Source organism: Etheostoma spectabile, chromosome 15 (assembly GCF_008692095.1).
Source record: "Etheostoma spectabile isolate EspeVRDwgs_2016 chromosome 15, UIUC_Espe_1.0, whole genome shotgun sequence".
NCBI classification, from domain to species: Eukaryota; Metazoa; Chordata; class Actinopteri; order Perciformes; family Percidae; genus Etheostoma; species Etheostoma spectabile.
Window position 1 is genome coordinate 33946618 of NC_045747.1, and position 16702 is coordinate 33963319.

At 45.9% G+C, this 16702-nt stretch overlaps 1 protein-coding gene across 1 annotated transcript in view; it reads right to left on the minus strand.

Annotated features, from left to right (window-relative positions):
* Positions 1–3342: 3342 nt before the first annotated feature.
* Positions 3343–16702, minus strand: part of gna13b (guanine nucleotide binding protein (G protein), alpha 13b) — a 24888-nt gene continuing 11528 nt past the window's right edge. The window contains exons 3-5 of the mRNA XM_032536900.1: positions 14787–14837; positions 6982–7182; positions 3343–4568 (exon numbers count right to left, since the gene is read on the minus strand). Coding sequence (XP_032392791.1) covers positions 4197–4568; positions 6982–7182; positions 14787–14837 — 624 coding nt within the window. The 3' untranslated portion in view covers positions 3343–4196. The remainder of the gene's footprint in view (positions 4569–6981; positions 7183–14786; positions 14838–16702) is intronic.

Genomic DNA, 16702 nt, shown 5'->3' on the forward strand with positions numbered 1-16702 from the left:
AAAAAAAATTAAAAAAAAAAGAGGCACTAAACATCAGTATATTTGGCAGATAATTTGCAGAGTTATTACACAAACGTTTCTATAAGACACTGGCATTAAGAGAATCATCAGTCAGTCAGATCATGACTAGTTTTTTTTTTTTAACAATAATACCACATCATGGCTGTGGAGCAGTGCATAGTCTGGACTATGTAAGGTGACACTGGTGTACTCACACAGGTATTTACAACCAATACATAAGAAAAGGCATTTTCCTCAATTTTCCAGAAAAAACACTTATTAGTGACAGAAATGTCAGATTCACATGAAATATGGAAGATGTACAAAACTATCATAGAAATGTGAGAAGGCAAAGATCAAAGATGGAGTCTTAGAAAAAGGAGAATGGGGTCGATCGTCGCTATACCGAAACAAAGGTCTCCTGGCTACAACTGGGTCTTCTCCAGTTCTCGGATCAGAAGGGTCTCCGTCGGGTCCACCAGGGCGAGACTAGCACTCTTCTACCCCTGCCCCGGTGGATCTGGTGCCAAATCCACGCGTTGGTGCTGGAAGGCAGATGGTGATCATGTGAATGCACCGACTGGGATTCCAAACAGTCCAATGGGACACATCCAAAAACCAGAGCACCCGGGGGTGGGGGAGGGGTGGGGGGGACTGAGAAACTCATCTGGGATGTTAATGATAAGCTGTTTGCGGTCTACACCGACAACGTCCAATTCTGGGAATTCCACCGGATGTCACCAATTTCACCAGATGTCCGTTACCTTCCTCTGTCTATGTGTTGGCGTACTAACCTCCAATGGATTTAAAAAAAAAATAATAATAATTAAAAAAAATGGATTATTAGATCCATTTGAGTTAGTAATGGATCAGGTGTGTGGAGGACTGAAGGTAACCAGGGCTCTCGGCTTTCTTTTTTCATTCTTACCCCCCAATTCTATGATTCAGGGTTTCAAGACTGCAAGGACATGGGGGGTGGGGGTAAGAGAGAGAGAGAGAGAGAGAGAAGAGAGAGAGACGAGAGAAGAGAGTAGGGAGATAGAGGACGAGAGAGAGCGTTGGAAGGTGATGAGACCTGCCTCTCCACTGTTGCTTGTGGCCCAGCGGCACGTTGTACGAACTGGTTTGTTCTAAGCACCCCGAACCCTTTAGGGGTTCAAAAGTAGCAGGGGACAGCCAAAACCAGCAGCCACCGTCTCAAAATAAAAAATTAAAAGATGTAGGGAGTTTCTGACTTTTCTATAGAATAAAAAAATTCAGCGATTGGAGCTGGCTCAGGGGTCACTGTGGTCCCATGATAGCACGTTGGTTTGGGGGGGGGGGGTCAGACCTGAAGACTCCGAGCCCCGGCATGTTGGCAAGCATCGTCTTTGAGCTTAGACACTTTGTTACCAATACTGTTCTGCGAGATTTATAAAAAATAAAAAATATTCTGTACTTTGATCAATGATTTTTTTCCCTTTCTCCTGGTGTACTGATCTAAAGAAAAAGTTCTTTATTCTGATTTTTATATTCACCCTTAAAGAGGTTTTCTTCAGAATCTTCTGATGAGTCTCAGAACTGATTCTTTCTTTATCCCGCCCTAAGCCCCACCCCCACCCCACCACCCCCACCACCATTTTCAGATGGGGGAAGACAGTTGAACAAGTGCTTTTGGAAGGATAGGACTCCTTTCCAAACTGGGAAAACCTGCGAGACTGTGGGGCCCTGAACACATCACAGAGTCTCCGTTAGACGGGAAGTGGACACCCGCGCTACAGCTCCTGATTGACAACACGCTGTCTGATCTAACAAAGTTCACAAGGCCATGTCAGGGTCCGGGCTGCTCTGTGCCATGATGCAGGCGCGCGCGGCAGTGTGTGTGTGTGTGTGTGTGTGTGTGTGTGTGTGTGTGTGTGTGTGTGGAACAACAGGCTTTTCTTCTGGCCTGAAGTCATTGCATGACAAAAGAGTCTGGAAGAGGCCGGGGGGGACATGGCGTGAGGAAATCGTCGAGCTTTTCCTGTCTCCTAAAGGGGCGTGGCCTCGGTTGACCGTGTAGGGACCGTCGCGTGGATGGATGAAAAGCCGTATTTGGAACATTAGATTTTCCGAGATTAGTCCTTTGGAAATGAGCTGTGAACGGACCTTCCCCGGACCCACTCTCAGTTCCATCTGAGAAGGGGTCTGGGGCCAACCAGGGACCCTGATCCGTTTCAAATGAACACTTTCGAAAAAGTTACAAAGAAAATAACACTCACGGTCACACATACAAAACACATCTGTGTGGGAGGTTACATCAGGCGTTAATGAGCGTGCGCTTGGTGTGTGAGTTACATACTGATACATTAGACATGAGAGGAGTTAAAGAGGACCATGGACTGGACCATGAACCAGTCCACAGCAGCGAGATCGTCCCTTAGTGACATACAGGCCGGCTAAATCCCTTTTTGTTTTTAACTTGGAAGGAGAGACAGACAGAAAGCTGGAACAGGTACCTTTTAGAAAGAAGAAAAAAAAGAAATGTCACAAAAGAAAGATTGAGCCACCTCAGCATCCGTAGCATAACACACGTCCAACTGGGAGGAGGAAGAAAGATGAGGAGAATGTGAAAGTTCCACAGGGCTTCGGTATAATTCATTTTCAGTGCGCTTTTGGAACGTATTTCTAAGTTGAAATGCAGATGTCATTATCCAGATGACATGAGTCATCATTTTTTGCTCCGTTTGTCCTGGCTGAAGATCGGCCGCCGTTCTGCTTTCCAAAGCGTAGAAAAGACACTGAACAGGCTGAATGGTGGTGGTGGTAGAGGGGGGGGGGGGGGGGGTAGATCCCTGGCAGGGAGCGGGTTCACAATGTGCCCTGAGAAACAGCAATACACAACATCACTACATTACCCCGGCACTTGCTAACCTCACAGCGCGGCGGCTCCTTTTCCAAGTGGTCACGTATCCAGTTAGGTGTAACAGAGTCCATCAGCAAGTGTCAAATATAAGTTAAAGAAAAATGCATAGGTACATACACTATGTTCATATATTAGGAAAAGAAACATAATGATTAGAAGACTAGTATTAGGCAGAATTTGGAACAGGATTGAGATATATATATATATAAAAATATATATCCTGTTCAGGCCCAAACACCACTCTCGCTCAACCGCCCATCAAAGCAGCCCCCCCCCCCCCCCCCCCCCATCAGTGGCAGATAAGCACGATCAGATATCGGGGCGCCCGGCAACACTTCACACTGCTGTCCTATTCCAGCCGTGCCGCCCCTAATAAAAAAAAAAATGTAAATGAAAAAACATTTGATGCCCATCTCTCGAGATGGCACATCCCGCTCCTGTGGCACCTTCTCGCTCCGTGCCCCCCCCCCCCCCCCCTCCCTTTGCTGAAGAAGAACGGACGAGGAGAGACAGCTGCTGAGGTCGAGACATGTCCTGAGTCTCACAACCCGCAATCCCGTCATTATGGAGACAACAGCAAGAAAAAACAAATGTCTGGCAGAAACAGAACATCGCGGCTTTGAGCTTCATGATTTTCAGCTAATGCAGGAGTGGAAGACATGGTAAAAGTAGTAATAAAAAGTAATAAAACGCTACGTGTTTGGACTGGGGACGGCAGTGTGTTTTTAGAGCTTTAGTTCCACGAAAAAAAAAACACAGTGATGTTGTTACCGAGCGCCAGTGGAGAGCCAATGGAAAACCAGAGACAAAAGAGGTTGGGAAGAGGAAGCGACACATGGCAACAGTCGCTGGAGACGGTTACTCGGCAACACCGGTTTAAAACAAGCCCCTCCCCCTCTCCTGCGTTAACAACAGTGGTCTGAGCAGCACAGAAAAGAAAGTGTGGATGTGAATTAGAGCAACACAGTGAAGAAATATGGGCGGGGGAAGGGGGGGGGGTTGGAGGTCATTTACAGTGGTTTACAGTGGTTTGAAGGGTCAGAGGGTGGATGGGGCTCTTAGCCAACAGGGGGCTTTCATAAGTCATAGTGAACACGCTCAGTAAGGCAGAGAGCAAGCGTGGGGGGGGGGGCAATGGCGGTAGTAGTGGTGGCTTTAACACACAGTCAAAGTTTAAAAGTGAGGAGCCAGTCAAAGTCAAGGAGGGAGGCTGATGGGTAGAGGGACACCACCCGCTCCCCCTTCCGGGTGAGGGGGCTTTCTGCCTGGCTTGGGCCCCCGCCCCCACACCCCCGTCTCCCCGGCGGTCCTCTCACTGCAGCATCAGCTGCTTGAGGTTGTCGTGCAGGATGGTGTCCTTGACGTCGCGGAACACCAGCCGGATGTTCTCCGTGTTGATGGCCGTGGTGAAGTGGTGGTAGAGCGGCTTCTGCTGCTGCTCGCGGCGCTTCTTGCGAAAGCACTCCACCAGGAAGCGCTGGACGTCGGCCAGGCTGGCGGGCTCGCCCGAGAACTCGGGGAAGTAGTCTCTGATGGACACCTGCTTCACCTTCTCCTCCAGCAGGTCCGTCTTGTTCAGGAACAGGATGATGGAGACGTTGCTGAACACGCGGTTGTTGACGATGGTCTCGAAGATGTTGAGCGACTCGCTCAGCCGGTTGGTCTGCCGGTCCTCCATCAGCACCTGGGGGGGGGGGGGGGGGGGGATGTTTTTTTGCATGTTTACCACTAGTTATACACTCGTTGTTTTGGAATTTTAGGGTCAATGCACCACATGTATCCTATATAAAATGATAACTAACCTAGGAGTTAAAAAAGCAGAAAGTATGAATAATTCTAACTAATATTTCAGATCAAAAGGAACGTATGTTGATGGATAATCACAGACTGTCAAAGTGAAGTGAGAATAATTCCATGCTATTAATTAAAAACACCAAAACTTCAATGGAATTTGGTTGAAAGAAACCCAAATGTTCTGATATAGAAACTTGGTATAGAAAATGGGTCAGATTTGACCCGAGGATGACAGGAGGGGTTAAGTAAAAATACTGGCCCAAAAAAAAATTATATAAAATAATAACCCCCCCCCTACACAGGCTATGCCCCTTTAACTATGGGCCACACTTGCTCCATGTTTCCATGCTTGTCAAACTATTTGCTCCACTGACTAACCAATGAATCATCTTTTGTGCAAATAGTTGTCTGTGTGACTTATTTAAAAATACATTCAATGTGGTTTTCTTACACCATGAGGCACACTACAAATATGCTGGTCTGCTGCCTTCCATATATATATATATATATATATATATATATATATATATATATACACATATATATATATATATTAATCAGAAACATAAGTGGCTACGCAGCATGTGTGCGTGTGAGTGTGTCTCTTTCTAACCCTGTGACAGAAAAATAATGTGTGTGTGTGTGGCATTTATAACCCAAAACATGGGCCATATCATAGTATTAGGGGTGTTTATAGTTAACCTTTTACCTGCCAATCCACAATAAGAATTTGGACTCATTAATATTATGAGTTAAAAAAAAAATTCTTCATCAGCCTTAGCCAATCACCGATACGGGCTGGCGGGTTTCTTGAGCCGATACTGCTTTTGATCACTCAATTTACATCATAAAAATGTCACCCCTGCCACACTGGATTTGTTTAGGAAATCTGCTCTGTCATTTCTTTAAAAATAATAACCATAAACACAGATCAGTGTCACTTCTGCAATCATCTTCCATTCATATCACCCAAATGATGTGTGCAATGGGCGTCACGTAGACGGGTGCACTGCATCTGTGCGTCAACATCTACGACACAGCCTTGATGACGCGTTGCTTGCTGACATATATTACGATTATATTTTTACATTATAAGACAGATATAATCAGGTCATCACAAAAGGTCCTTTGGCCACACATTTAAATAATTTGAGAAAACAATAAACCTGAGAAGTAGCCAGTAAAGTAAAGTGCTTGATTTGTAATTTAAGACGGGGAGGGGGGGGGGGGGGGGGGGGGGGGGGGGGGTCTGTAGGGCATGGTCTGCAGGTGACCTGCAGCGTTCCCAGCAACACAGCTGCCTGTCTGGAAACAATGCCGGGAGAAAACTGTCGGCGAACGCAGCAGCCGCGTCTCGGCCGATGCCAATGTGCGTAAAAACGCAAATATCTGCAGGCCGATAAAATTGGTCTAACACAACAATATTTTGTTGTAGGCGACAACGTGGAGTTTTGATTCTCTGCAAGTCCAGGTATCTCACGAGTCCTTTAGCAGCAGATATGGTCTCTCTTATATCGGCGCGTTGTGGGCCAGCGTGTCGCCATGCAGACCAAGAAGAAGAACAGAATTAATCAGGGGATCGAGACAAGAAAATCTCCTATGTGGTTCCTAGGCTTTGATTATGTTGCTGCCTTGATCTGTTACGCAGACTATTGGGCCGAGGGAGCTAGGGTCAGAGTTTTTTTTTTACGTTTCTTCATTTGCGATCCGTTGTTTCCATGCTTCGTAATTGTTACATTATTCAGGTTTAAATCAGGCTCAGGCTCATAATTACAGTTATTGTGCCGGGCCGGGCTTGGTTAGGGCCGGGCTTGGTTAGGGCCGGGCTTGGTTAGGGCCGGGCTTGGTTAGGGCCGGGCTTGGTTAGGGCCGGGCTTGGTTAGGGCCGAGCTTGGTTTCTTTGGTAGACGTAGACACTTGGACACAGGAAGGGGTCCAACATGTTTCCTTACGTCGTTTTCAATGCAAAACAATCCACGCAGAAAATAATAATAATGCCTGACTCGTCTGCACGGTGTCCGGCGGTCATGGAAATGCGTGAACCCCCAAGGCGCACGGGAGGGTCCGAGTGCCCGTCCATCGCTCTTATGTTGAGCAACACTGAGGTCATTATTAGGAGAAAACTTTCAAAGTTATAGCAGGAAAAAACAAGTTCTTCTCACTGTAGAAGCTATTTCATCCAGAAGAGTTCTAATTGGTGTTCTGCCCTTCGATTAAATGTGTATTTGAATGCATGGCTACATCAATTCAACAGCACTCAGGAGTTGTACGCCCTGGGTTTGTGTGGCTGCCAGCTGACTCACCTGGTCGTATTCAGAGGACGAGACGAGGAAGAGGATGGAAGTGACCGAGTCAAAGCATTCGAACCAGCGCCGCCTCTCCGAGCGCTGGCCGCCCACGTCCACCATCTTGAAGGGCACGTTCCTTATCTCGAAATTGTACTCGTGGATGCCCTTGGTGGGCTTTCTGGCCAGGAGGATGTCCTGTTGGCTGGGGAGGTAGTCCTGCAAGCACATTATCAGACTCAGTGTTATTTTGACAGATCTTGGAGGAAAACGGCAAGATTGTTTCAAATAACTTCCATATTCAATAACAAAAGTATTGCGATCTTTGTGATTGCCTCATGCTGCTGCTTTGGGGACGTCCCCATTTAACACTGCATTCCTGAAATACTAGAGTGCATAAACACATGTGGGGCTTCAGGAGAGAGTCTGTGTTTGTGAAAGGGAGGGGGAAAATATGATGTCACATTATGTAAAATCCCACTGTGTGTGCGTGTGACTAGGCTCTGGCTACACCAGATGCAAATTCCTAACATTCCAGAGGTGCTGACTCATCGTCGCGTAACGGTGACACAGGCCATGCGACGCGCTCAAATAACAGATATGGTTCAAAAGGTCTAGGAAAAACACAAACAAACTCCAGAGCTCTCATGTTCAAGTTCAGCAGAAAGGGGACTTCAACAGCTTGGGGGGGGGGGGGGGGGGGGGGGGGGGGGGGGGGGGTTGCTCACCAAGGCTCCAGCTGTAGGAGGAAGGGGCACGACAACACAAAAGCTGATTGGCTGCAATATAAGTAGCAGGTTGGTCTCTTTTGTAATGTAGTTGTAATACAGAAACTATATTTGGATTAGCAGAAGAAAAACCCACAACACCACAGAATAAAGAAATAAAATTAGCATAATGAATGAGGTAGCGTAGCATGGACCGAGGAAAATGAAGACCTGTTAAAAAACACAATACTTCAGTGAACTTAAGACGTTTTATTTTGAAATTGTAGCCTTGTTAAGACTTTTTAAGACATAGCGCAAAACGTGCAACACAGATACTTGTTACTTTACATTCTCTGGTGTCGGAAATGAATTAAGTTCCAATGTCACGTGAAGAAATTCGCCGAAAACTTGATTAATACTATAATCTATAAGAATATCTATACAGAGGGAGATATATTTTAGAGGTTGTTGGTAGTATGCATGGTCACATGGACTCGATTAAGTAGCTGGGAGGGATTTAAAGTCCTCCTTATTGTTGTGGTTTGGGGTTTTACTTTGTTTTCTTTTCCTCCTCCTGTGTTTTTTTTGTCCTGTCTTGTCTTGTCTCCTCGGGTTTGTGTCTGGTGTTGCTGTCCCTGTCTTGTCTTGTCTCCTTGTGTTTGCGTCTGGTGTTGCTGTCCCTGTCTTGTCTTGTCTTCTTGTGTTTGTGTCTGGTGTTGCTGTCCCTGTCTTGTCTTGTCTCCTTGTTTTTGCGTCTGGTGTTGCTGTCCCTGTCTTGTCTTGTCTCCTTGTGTTTGTGTCTGGTGTTGCTGTCCCTGTCTTGTCTTGTCTCCTTGTGTTTGTGTCTGGTGTTGCTGTCCCTGTCTTGTCTTGTCTCCTTGTTTTTGCGTCTGGTGTTGCTGTCCCTGTCTTGTCTTGTCTCCTTGTGTTTGTGTCTGGTGTTGCTGTCCTGTCTTGTCTTGCTCCTTTTTTTTTGCGTCTGGTGTTGCTGTCCCTGTCTTGTCTTGTCTCCTTGTGTTGTGCTGGTGTTTGCTGTCCCTGTCCTTGTCTTGTCTCCTTGTGTTTGTGCCTGGTGTTGCTGTCCCTGTCTTGTCTTGTTCTCCTTGTGTTTTCGTGTCTGTGTTTTGCTTGTCCCTGTTTGTCTTGTCTTGTCTCCTTGTGTTGTGCTCTGGGTGTTGCTGTCCCTTGTCTTGTCTTGTCTCTGTGTTTTGTGTCTGGTGTTGCTGTCCCTGTCTTGTCTTTGTCCTCCCGTGTTTTTTGTTCTGGTGTTGCTTGTCGCCTGTCTTCTTGGTCTGTGTCTCTTGTGTTTTGTGTCTGGTGTTGCTGTCCCGGTCTTTTCTTGTCTTGTCTCCTTGTGTTTGGTCTGGTGTTGCTGTCCCTGTCTTGTCTTGTCTCCTTGTTTTTTGGTCTGGTGTTGGCTGTCCCTGCTTGTCTTTCTTGTTCTCCTTGTTGTTGTGTCTGTGTTGTCTGTCCCTGTCTTTGTCTCCTTGTTTTTGCGTCTGGTGTTGCTGTCCCTGCTGTCTTTGTCTTGTCTCCTTGTGTTTTGTGTCGGTGTTCTGTCCTTTGTCTTGTCTTGTCTCCTTGTGTTTGTGTCTGGTGTTGCTGTCCTGTCTTGTCTTGTCTCCTTGTTTGTGTCCTGGTGTTGCTGCCCTGTCTTGTCTTGTTCTCCTTTTTTTACGCTGGTGTTGCGTCCCTGTCTGTCTTTTCTCCTTGTGTTTGTGTCTGGTGTTGCGTCCCTTGTCTTGTCTTGTCTCCTTGTGTTTGTGTCTGGTGTTGCTGTCCCTGTCTTGTCTTGTCTTGTTTCCTTGTGTTTGTGTCTGGTGTTGCTGTCCCTGTCTTGTCTCCTTGTTTTTGCGTCTGGTGTTGCTGTCCCTGTCTTGTCTTGTCTTGTCTCCTTGTGTTTGTGTCTGGTGTTGCTGTCCCTGTCTTGTCTTGTCTCCTTGTGTTTGTGTCTGGTGTTGCTGTCCCTGTCTTGTCTTGTCTCCGTGTGTTGTGTCTGGTGTTGCTGTCCCTGTCTTGTCTTGTCCCTTTTGTTTGTCTGTGGTTGCTGTCCCTTCTTTTCTTGTCTCCTTGTGTTTGTGGTCTGGTGTGCTGTCCCTGTCTTGTCTTGTCCTCCTTGTGTTTGTTGTGTGTGTTGCTGTCCCTGTCTTGCCCTCTTGTCTTGTTTCTCCTTGTGTTTGTGTCTTGGTTTGCTGTCCTTTCTTGTCCTCCTGTTTTTGCGTCTGGTGTTGCTGTCCCTGTCTGTTATGTCTTGTCTCCTTTGTTTTGCGTCTGGTGTGTGCTGTCCCTGTCTTGTCTTGTCTGCCTTGTGTTTGCGTCTGGTGTTGCTGTCCCTGTCTTGTCTTGTCTCCTTGTGTTTGTGTCTGTGTTGCTGTCCCTGTCTTGTCTTGTCTTCCTTGTGTTTGTGTCTGGTTTGTTGCTGTCCCTGTCTTGTCCTCCTTGTGTTTGCGTCTGGTGTTGCTGTCCCTCTTTGTCTTGTCTCCTTGTGTTTGCATCTGTGGTGCTGTCCCGTGTCTTGTCTTGTCTTGTCCTCTTGTGTTTGTGTCTGGTGTTGCTGTCCCTCTTGCTCTGTCTTGTCTCCTTGTGTTTTGTGTCTGGTGTTGCTGTCCCTGTCTGTCTTGTCTCCTTGTTTGTTTTTGCGTCTGGTGTTGCTGTCCCTGTCTTTTGTCTTTTCTTGTCTCCTTGTGTTTCTGTGTGTTGCTGTCCCGGGTCTTGTCTCCTGTTTTTTGCGTCTGGTGTGCTGTCCCTGTCTTGTCTTGTCTTGTCTCCTTGTGTTTGTGTCTGGTGTTCCTGTCCCTGTCTTGTCTTGTCTCCTTGTGTGTGTGTCTGTTGTTGCTTCCCTTTCTTTGTCTTGTCTCCTTGTGTTGTTGTCTGGTGTTGCTGTCCCTGTCTTGTCTTGTCTCCTTGTTTTCTTCTGGTGTTGCTGTCCCTTCTTGTCTTGCTCCTTGTGTTTGGTCTGGTGTTGCTGTCCCTGTCTTGTCTTGTCCTCCTGTGTTTGTGTCTGGTGTTGCTGTCCCTGTCTTGTCTTTCTTGTTTCCTTGTGTTTGTGTCTGGTGTTGCTGTCCTGTCTTGTGTCTCCTTGTTTTTTTGCGTCTGGTGTGTCTGTCCCTGTCTTCTGTCTTGTCTCCTTTGTTGTGGTCTGGTGTTGCTGTCCCTGTCTTGTCTTGTCTCCTTGTGTTTGTGTCTGGTGTTGCTGCCCTGTCTTGTCTTGTCTCCTTGTGTTTGTGTCTGGTGTTGCTGTCCCTGTCTTGTTTCTTGTCTCCTTTTTTTTTCTGGTGTTGCTGTCCCTGTCTTGTCTTGTCTCCTTGTGTTTGTGTCTGGTGTTGCTGTCCCTGTCTTGTCTTGTCTCCTTGTGTTTGTGTCTGGTGTTGCTGTCCCTGTCTTGTCTTGTCTTGTTTCCTTGTGTTTGTGTCTGGTGTTGCTGTCCCTGTCTTGGTCCCTTGTTTTTTGCGTTGGTTGTTGCTGTCCGTCTTGTCTTGTCTTGTCTCCTGTGTTTTGGTCTGGTGTTGCTGTCCCTGTCTTGTCTTGTCTCCTTGTGTTTGTGTCTGGTGTTGCTGTCCCTGTCTTGTCTTGTCTCCTTGTTTGTGTCTGGTGTTGCTGTCCCTGTCTTGTCTTGTCTCCTTGTGTTTGTGTCTGGTGTTGCTGTCCCTGTCTTGTCTTGTCTCCTTGTGTTTGTGTCTGGTGTTGCTGTCCCTGTCTTGTCTTGTCTCCTTGTGTTTGTGTCTGGTGTTGCTGTCCCTGTCTGTCTGTCTTGTCTCCCTTGTGTTTGTGTCTGGTTGCTGTCCCTGTCTGTCTTGTTCCTTTGTTGTGTCTGGTGTTGCGTTCCCTGTCTTGTCTTGTCTCCTTGTGTTTTGGTCTGGTGTTGCTGTCCCTTTGGTCTTTCTTGTCTCTTGTGTTTGTGTCTGGTGTTGCTGTCCCTGTCTTGTCTGTCTTGTCTCCTTGTGTTTGCGTCTGGTGTTGCTGTCCCTGTCTTGTCTTGTCTCCTTGTGTTTGTGTCTGGTGTTGCTGTCCCTGTCTTGTCTTGTCTTCTTGGCTTGTTTCGGTGTTTGTGCTGTCTTATGTGTCTTGTCCTCTTGTTTTGCGTCTGGTGTTGCGTCCCTGTCTTGTCTTGTCTCCTTGTGTTTGTGTCTGGTGTTGCTGTCCCTGTCTTGTCTTGTTTCTCCTTGGTTTGTGTCTGGTGGTGCTGTCCGTCTTTCTTGTCTCCTTGTTTTTTGTCTGTGTTGCTTCCTGTCTTGTCTTGTCTTGTCTCTTGTGTTTGCGTCTGTGTTGCTGTCCCTGTCTTGTCTTGTCTCCTTGTGTTTGTGTCTGGTGTTGTTCTGTCCTGTCTTGTCTTGTCTCCTTGTTTTGCGTCTGGTGTTGCTGTCCCTGTCTTGTCTTGTCTCCTTGTGTTTGTGTCTGGTGTTGCTGTCCCTGTCTTGTCTTGTCTGTCTGTCTTAGTGGCTGGTGTTGACTGTCCCTGTGCTTATCTTGTCTTGTCTCCTTGGTTTTTGCGGTCTGGTTTTGCTGTCCCTGTCTTGTCTTGTCTCCTTGTGTTTGTGTCTGGTGTTGCTGTCTCCTGTCTGTCTGTCTCCTTTGTTTTGCGTCTGGTGTTGCTGTCCTGTCTTGTCTTGTCTCCTTGTGTTTGTGTCTGGTGTTGCTGTCCCTGTCTTGTCTTGTCTTCTTGTGTTTGTGTCTGGTGTTGCTGTCCCTGTCTTGTCTTGTCTCCTGTGTTTGTTGCGTCTGGTGTTGCTGTCCCTGTCTTGTCTTGTCTCCTTGTGTTTGTGTCTGGTGTTGCTGTCCCTGTCTTGTCTTGTCTCCTTGTGTTTGTGTCTGGTGTTGCTGTCCCTGTCTTGTCTTGTCTCCTTGTGTTTGCGTCTGGTGTTGCTGTCCTGTCTTGTCTTGTCTCCTTGTGTTTGTGTCTGGTGTTGCTGTCCCTGTCTTGTCTTGTCTTGTCTTGTTTGTGTCTGGTGTTGCTGTCCCTGTCTTATCTTGTCTTGTCTCCTTGTTTTTGCGTCTGGTGTTGCTGTCCCTGTCTTGTCTTGTCTCCTTGTGTTTGTGTCTGGTGTTGCTGTCCCTGTCTTGTCTTGTCTCCTTGTGTTTGTGTCTGGTGTTGCTGTCCCTGTCTTGTCTTGTCTCCTTGTGTTTGTGTCTGGTGTTGCTGTCCCTGTCTTGTTGTCTCCTTGTGTTTTGTGTCTGGTGTTTGCTGTTCCCTGTCTGTTTGTCTCCTTGTTTTTGCGTCTGTTGTTCTGCTCCCTGTCTTGTCTTGTCTCCTTGTGTTTGTGTCGTGTTGCTGTCCCTGTCTGTGCTTGTCTCCTTGTGTTGTGCGTCTGGTGGTTGCTGTCCCTGTCTTGTCTTGTTCTCCTTGGTTTGCGGCTGGTGTTGCTGTCCCTGTCTTGTCTTGCTCTGCTCCTTGTGTTTGCGTCTGGTGTTGCTGTCCCTGTCTTGTCTTTTCGTGTCTCCTTGTGTTTGCGTCTGGTGTTGCTGTCCCTGTCTTGTGTTCCTCTGTGAGTGTCTGTCTGATTGTCCTGCCTCGCCCAAATGTGATCCACCTAACGTGTCACCTGTTCCTCGTTTCCTCTTGTATTTAACCTCTGTGTTCCGTTTTGTCCTGTCAGTCGGTGTCCTGACCTTCCCTGGGAGTCTTTCCCAGTCGCTGTTTCTCCCGCATCCAGTTTTTGGTTTTTGCTTTTCTCTTTTGGTCTTGTTGGATTTTGGGCTTTTTTTTTTACTTTGTTCCCTTGAGTCTCTTGTTTTTGCCACCTGATCCCTGTGTTTTCTGGACCTCTGGAACCCTTTTTGTTACATAAATCCTGGTTTACCTTCTCCTGCCCGCCTGCCTGCCGTCCTCGTCTCTGCGTTTTGGTCCTAACCTTCTTTCAACTGTGACACTTATAATGCCAAATAAACTTGCAGTTGTTGCATATTTTCAGGCATAGAGATTGTGTCAGAAAGCATTAATTATTCCCAACAGGTGACTAGTGTTACAGATTGACTCTGAGTTAATTGTAATGGGCTAAATGGACAGCTGAAACTATTATTATTATTATTATTATTATTCAATTCTGGTCAATAACCCAGTAATCACTGTCTCTACAGCACCGGTTTACTGGTTCCACTTATTATTCCACTTATTTAGTACTATTCATCATTCTCATATCTCACTTATTTATTTACTATTTACTCACCATTCCCTTTCTCACATCTCACTTATTATTTGTTATTTATTCATCATTCTTATTTCCTATTTCAGAACTGTCCATAATGTTCAAACTGTTCATATTGTAATATAATAACATAATACTACCAGTATCCTTGCACTATGCTCCACATTTAAATAATTTTATTGAATCTCTTCGTTCACTCATGCCTCTATATTGTTTCTGCTTAGAGTATGTATATATTGTGTATATGTATTAGTGTGTATATTTTTTGTTTTGGTTGTTTTGTATTGTGTAAGCACAGTGTGAGCAACGATGCTCCAAAGAAAAATTCCTCATATGTGTCCTCATACCTGGCAAATAAAGCTGATTCTGATTAGCAGTGTGGTTATGAACCATATCTTGTCCCTTATTCTGCTGGCTGATGTAAGCAGGCTTTTGAATTCTTTGTTTTATACATCCTGGATTGGCTAAACCAATGCCAAAATTTAGGGAAGTGCCAAATACTGCCGTTTCAAAATCATTTCATAGAATTACAAAAATCGATTCTTTTTTTTTTTATGTTTTTGTTTTGTAACGGCGTTTATACTATCACATGGGAAAAGTAATTACATGTACTGTACATACTTTGAATCTTTTTTTTTTCTTTTTTTTTTCTTTTTTTAATTGAGAAAGAGATTGAAAGAGATTTTGAATCGAATCATGAGCCTAAAAATCTAGTCTTGTATCAAATGGGGACATTTTTTGAATCGTGCACCCCTAATGTGTCACAGTGTTTGTCTTCCCCTAGCAGTACCTCCAGCTCGACAGCGAGCTGTGCTAGCAGGCGGCTACATGGAGGGACAGGAGGACCGGAGGACAGGAAGACCACGCTTTCACTTCTCCTTTCAACAAACTAGCCCCAAATCTGCTGCATCAGCCGCCCTGCCTGTAGGGGCCCTGTGATTAGTGGAGCCTCTGAAGAAGGGGCGGGACTTACCGTCTGGCCGAGCTTTTCCAAATTGTCCAGGAAATACTTGACTGACTCACCCTGGATGAAAGAGAAAGAGAAAGACTTATTAGTGACTTTTTTCCTCAAAATTCTGACTTGATTGCTGCGTCCTGAATCTCATACTGTGCCCTACGTACTCAATATGTCTCACTTGTGTACATAAACAGTAGTGTGTATCCTGAGAGCCTTCTTGAGTCAGTGGCTGCTGCTTAAAAATATTAGCGTTTATCCCTGTTATTGTATATTATTTATGCAAACTTTGCTCTTTCTAAAAAAAAGGAAAACTCTCTGTATATTTACTATTGCTTTTTACTCTAAAGCAAAATTATTTATTATCTGATTAATGGATGGAACAGTTGGTAGAATACTTAACTAACATACTTGATTACGGTATTTTATGAACCAAGGAGTGAACATCCCCGTCTACAGCCGCTTCATAACTGTTAATGTGTTATGTTGTTAATGTGTCTAATATGAGATTATTTCTAATATGGAAAATGTGAAATCATCACCAGCCATGAAGCAGGCCATTAGTGTGTATGGAGTAAAAGTAAACCATTGGCTACACTGTTGCATGTACTTTAATGTAGATCATGTTTTTTTTTCACAATCGGCGGACTAATATCATACATTCCATGTCATTTAGATGACCCGTTTTATCCAAAGTGACTTATAATTGCTATACATCAGAGGTCACACACCTCTGGAACAACTAGGGGTTGAGTGCCTTGCTCAGGGACACATCCGTTGATATATCGCAGTGGGAATCAAACCCAGATCTCCCACATTAAAGGCATGTGTCATATCCACTGTTCCACCACCACATTCTTATTGTTTTATTTTAAAGGGCCTTACAACTGGCCTCTTCCTCCCTGTCATCTTCATCTTCCTCCTGATCCCTCTCTACCTCTGTCCCTCTCTCTGAATCTGCATCCTCATCCTCCGGATCCCTCTGTCTCTGTCCCTCTCTCTGAATCTGCATCCTCATCCTCCGGATCCCTCTGTCTCTGAATCTGCATCTTCATCCTCCTGATCCCTCTCTACCTCTGTCCCTCTCTCTGAATCTGCATCTTCATCCTCCTGATCCCTCTGTCTCTGTCCCTCTCTCTGAATCTGCATCTTAATCCTCCTGATCCCTCTGTCTCTGTCCCTCTCTCTGAATCTGCATCTTCATCCTCCTGATCCCTCTGTCTCTGTCCCTCTCTGAATCTGCATCCTCCTCTTCCTCCCTGTAATCTTCATCTGCCTCCCCCTGATCCCTCTCTACCTATGTACCCCTCTCTGAATTTGCAGCCTCATCTTCCTCCCTGTCATCTTCATCCTCCTGATCACTTTCTGCTTCTGTCCCTCTCTCTGAATCTGCAGCCTCCTCTTCCTCCCTGTCATCTTCCTCCTCCTTTCCCTTTTCCCTTTCACAGCTCAGTTGCTCCAGTCTTTGCCAGGATGCGGGGCCGCCACTCCGCAGCAGACTCGCTGTGGCAGACCGTGGCGAAGTTGGTTTTCTATTGGACGATGGAAAGTCAACACATTCGAAAAAACTATTCTTTAGTTTGACCTTCCAATAGGGCTGCAAAGTTAATCGAATTTTAATCGCGATCACGATTTTGACTTCCCACGATCAAATTTGCGTGATCGAGCGATTTTTTTTTTTAAAAGCGTCATTTTACAGAACGCTCCGGGTTTTTTGCATAGCGCATCTACCGCTCCATAGACTTCAGCCAGTCAGTTGATCCCTGCACCGCGCAGCTTAGTTTCTAGATGTAGACAGTCACGGAGGACAGAGTAACGGGAGGAGAACTCAACAGATAGCAGGCGGTCATAAGTCGGTCTCAAGGTTTACCAGTTTGCCAGTAAACGCAACATATTGTCCCGTCTGTTGTTTTTCAGACAACAGCAGTGACCAG